Source organism: Oncorhynchus mykiss, chromosome 7 (assembly GCF_057628025.1).
Source record: "Oncorhynchus mykiss isolate SJ-2025 chromosome 7, ASM5762802v1, whole genome shotgun sequence".
NCBI lineage: Eukaryota > Metazoa > Chordata > Actinopteri > Salmoniformes > Salmonidae > Oncorhynchus > Oncorhynchus mykiss.
This window is the reverse complement of record NC_143028.1, coordinates 2,700,001-2,702,500: the sequence shown is the minus strand read 5'-3', so window position 1 is coordinate 2,702,500 and position 2,500 is coordinate 2,700,001. Positions and strand designations below refer to the sequence as shown.

The 2,500-nt window shown below is 46.0% G+C and overlaps 1 protein-coding gene across 1 annotated transcript in view; it reads right to left on the bottom strand.

Annotated features, from left to right (window-relative positions):
- The window catches only part of LOC110497049 (protein unc-80 homolog), a 107,842-nt gene that overhangs the window by 86,544 nt on the left and 18,798 nt on the right, over window positions 1–2,500 (bottom strand). Inside the window, exons 13-15 of the mRNA XM_090239711.1 lie at window positions 1,656–2,015; window positions 950–1,081; window positions 524–671 (exon numbers count right to left, since the gene is read on the bottom strand). Of these exons, the coding sequence (XP_090095837.1) occupies window positions 524–671; window positions 950–1,081; window positions 1,656–2,015 (640 nt within the window). The remainder of the gene's footprint in view (window positions 1–523; window positions 672–949; window positions 1,082–1,655; window positions 2,016–2,500) is intronic.

Here is a 2,500-nt window from a genome sequence, read left to right as displayed (position 1 = left end):
TGGACTGGATTATGGTAGAAGATACTTTAAGTATTAGTCGTCTGTCAATCTCATTGTCTACTGTTTGTTTTTAATCTGGAGATTGAAACTCTGCTGGACTTTACATTTTAATGATTGCTATAAGAATGTGATTATATACATTCATTCATTTAAATGTTTAGTGTGATTTGATTGTTGTGATAGATTAGAATGAATTACAAAATGTATGATTTAGTTTTAGAGAAGTCAACTCACCAATTCACCTGATTAAACCCATAGCATTTCTAAATACTTTACAATGAAATATATTATTTGAAACATTTTATGATTTTGGAGAATAATACAAACCCCTCTGCAAGGACAAACAAGAGTGATCAGTGAATTGTGTGATGTCAGTGGAGGCTGATTGGATGAGTTGCATAGCGTGACTTCATCAGTCCTACCATCAGAGAGGTTGAGAGGGGTGTGTGAGGCCGATGTGTGTGGTTAACCGTGGCTCCATAGCAACACACACACACTCGGCGCATGCCTCACAAACACTTACTGTTGGTGATGGGCTCCATGCAGAAGCCCAGGAGTGCGTGCAGGAAGTCCACGATGTTGTTGAGCGAGTCCTTGTTGACGTAGTCCCTCATGGTCTGACGGAACTGCAGCTTGTCCAGCTTATACAGGTTGGTCAGGCAGTTCTGGGCCTGTATGGGGAACAAGGGGAACAGTAGATCCAAAATGGAGGATGTCTCAGATTCAAACAGGTATCTCAACCAGAGCCAAAATGGATGATGGTTTCCATTCACTCTGATAAAGCCCCTAAAAAATCCAACAGGTCCTATGTTGTCAAATGCTACTGTTTCTTGGACCAGGTCTCCCTCTTGCGAAATAGGTTTTTACCTCAGTGAAAATATAAATATATAACTAAATAAAGTTAATTTAATTCAATTTTGTTAAAGGGGCAATCTGTGAGTTGTCTGACCTGCATGCGGAGCCGGTCCCCTGACAGTCCTCTGTGGCCCTCCCCACAGCCGTAGGCACAACCCAGAGACTTGACCATCTTGATCAGCATGGTAAGAGCCAGCCGGTGGGTACTCAGTGAAGAGCCATCCTCCTTGGAGTTAAACAGAAGGCACAGGGTATTACATGCTACATATAACATTCACACAAGTTGACAGGTTATTACTCACACCAACACATCATGTTTTATTTTGTGTTTTGTTCTAGTAGAATGACATCTATAATATGCTCTGTTCTATCTAATATACAGGTAATTATCTCTCTGTGGCCTTCTGTACTGCTATTGTTTGTGCAGACAGGCTCTGATGAAGGTCGACTGGCCGAAAGCTCATCCACAATGTAAGAAATTTGCATCTGACTAGAAGTGTGCGGTGATGTTTTCCTGTTTCTGTACGGGCATGTAAAATGAGATCCGTTACAAGATGTATACAGCCTGTCTTTTTACTGTTGTTTTATTTCTTTACCTACCTATTGTTCACCTAATACCTTTTTTGCACTATTGGTTAGAGCCTGTAAGTAAACACAAGGTCTACTACACCTGTTGTCTTCAGCATTTCACTGTAAGGTCTACTACACCTGTTGTATTCAGCGTACATGAGAAATAAACTTTGATTTGATTTGAGAAAAATGTAAGAGTTGAAAGCTCATAGACGTATTCTCACACCCACCTTGCTGTCTTTCTCCTTATTGTTCTTCACATCGTCCTTGCTTCCTCCTCCGCTCCCTCCTCCACTTCCCCCACCTCCTCCTCCATCCCCCCCTCCTCCTCCTCCTCCACCCCCTCCTCCTGGTGCCGCCCCGCTGCACCCTCCAGACACGCCCCCTTGGGCGCCGCTCAGGCTCTGATTGGCCCCCTCCTTCGGGAGGCGTGTCTCATCGTTCTCCTTGTCGTCGGGCTTGGAGAGCTTCTTTCCCATGCCCGGCACTACCCCCAGCTGCAGCAGGCAGTCGATGATGTTGAGCGACACGTCACAGATGCGTGAGCTGATGTCGTGGGTCAGCACGGCGTAGACCGCCCGCAGGATGGCCTGGGAGGGGTAGACGGGGAGACAAAGGGAGACAGAGGGGTCAGTGTCAGGGGTTGGACACATTCAAATGAAGTGCATCCATCCATCACACCATCCATCCATCACACCATCCATCCATCACACCATCCATCACACCATCCATCCATCACACCATCCATCCAACACACCATCCATTACACCATCCATCCCATTATCCATCCATCACACCATCCATCCATCACACTATCCATCCATCACACCATCCATCCATCACACCATCCATCCATCACACCATCCATCCCACCATCCATCCATCACACCATCCATCCATCACACCATCCATCACACCATCCATCCATCACACCATCCATCACACCATCCATCCATCACACCATCCATCCATCACACCATCCATCCATCACACCATCCACCCATCACACCATCCATCCAACATTCTCCAAGCTTCCCTACTAATTCCTCCCCAAGTGTTGTCCAGGCAGGAACCA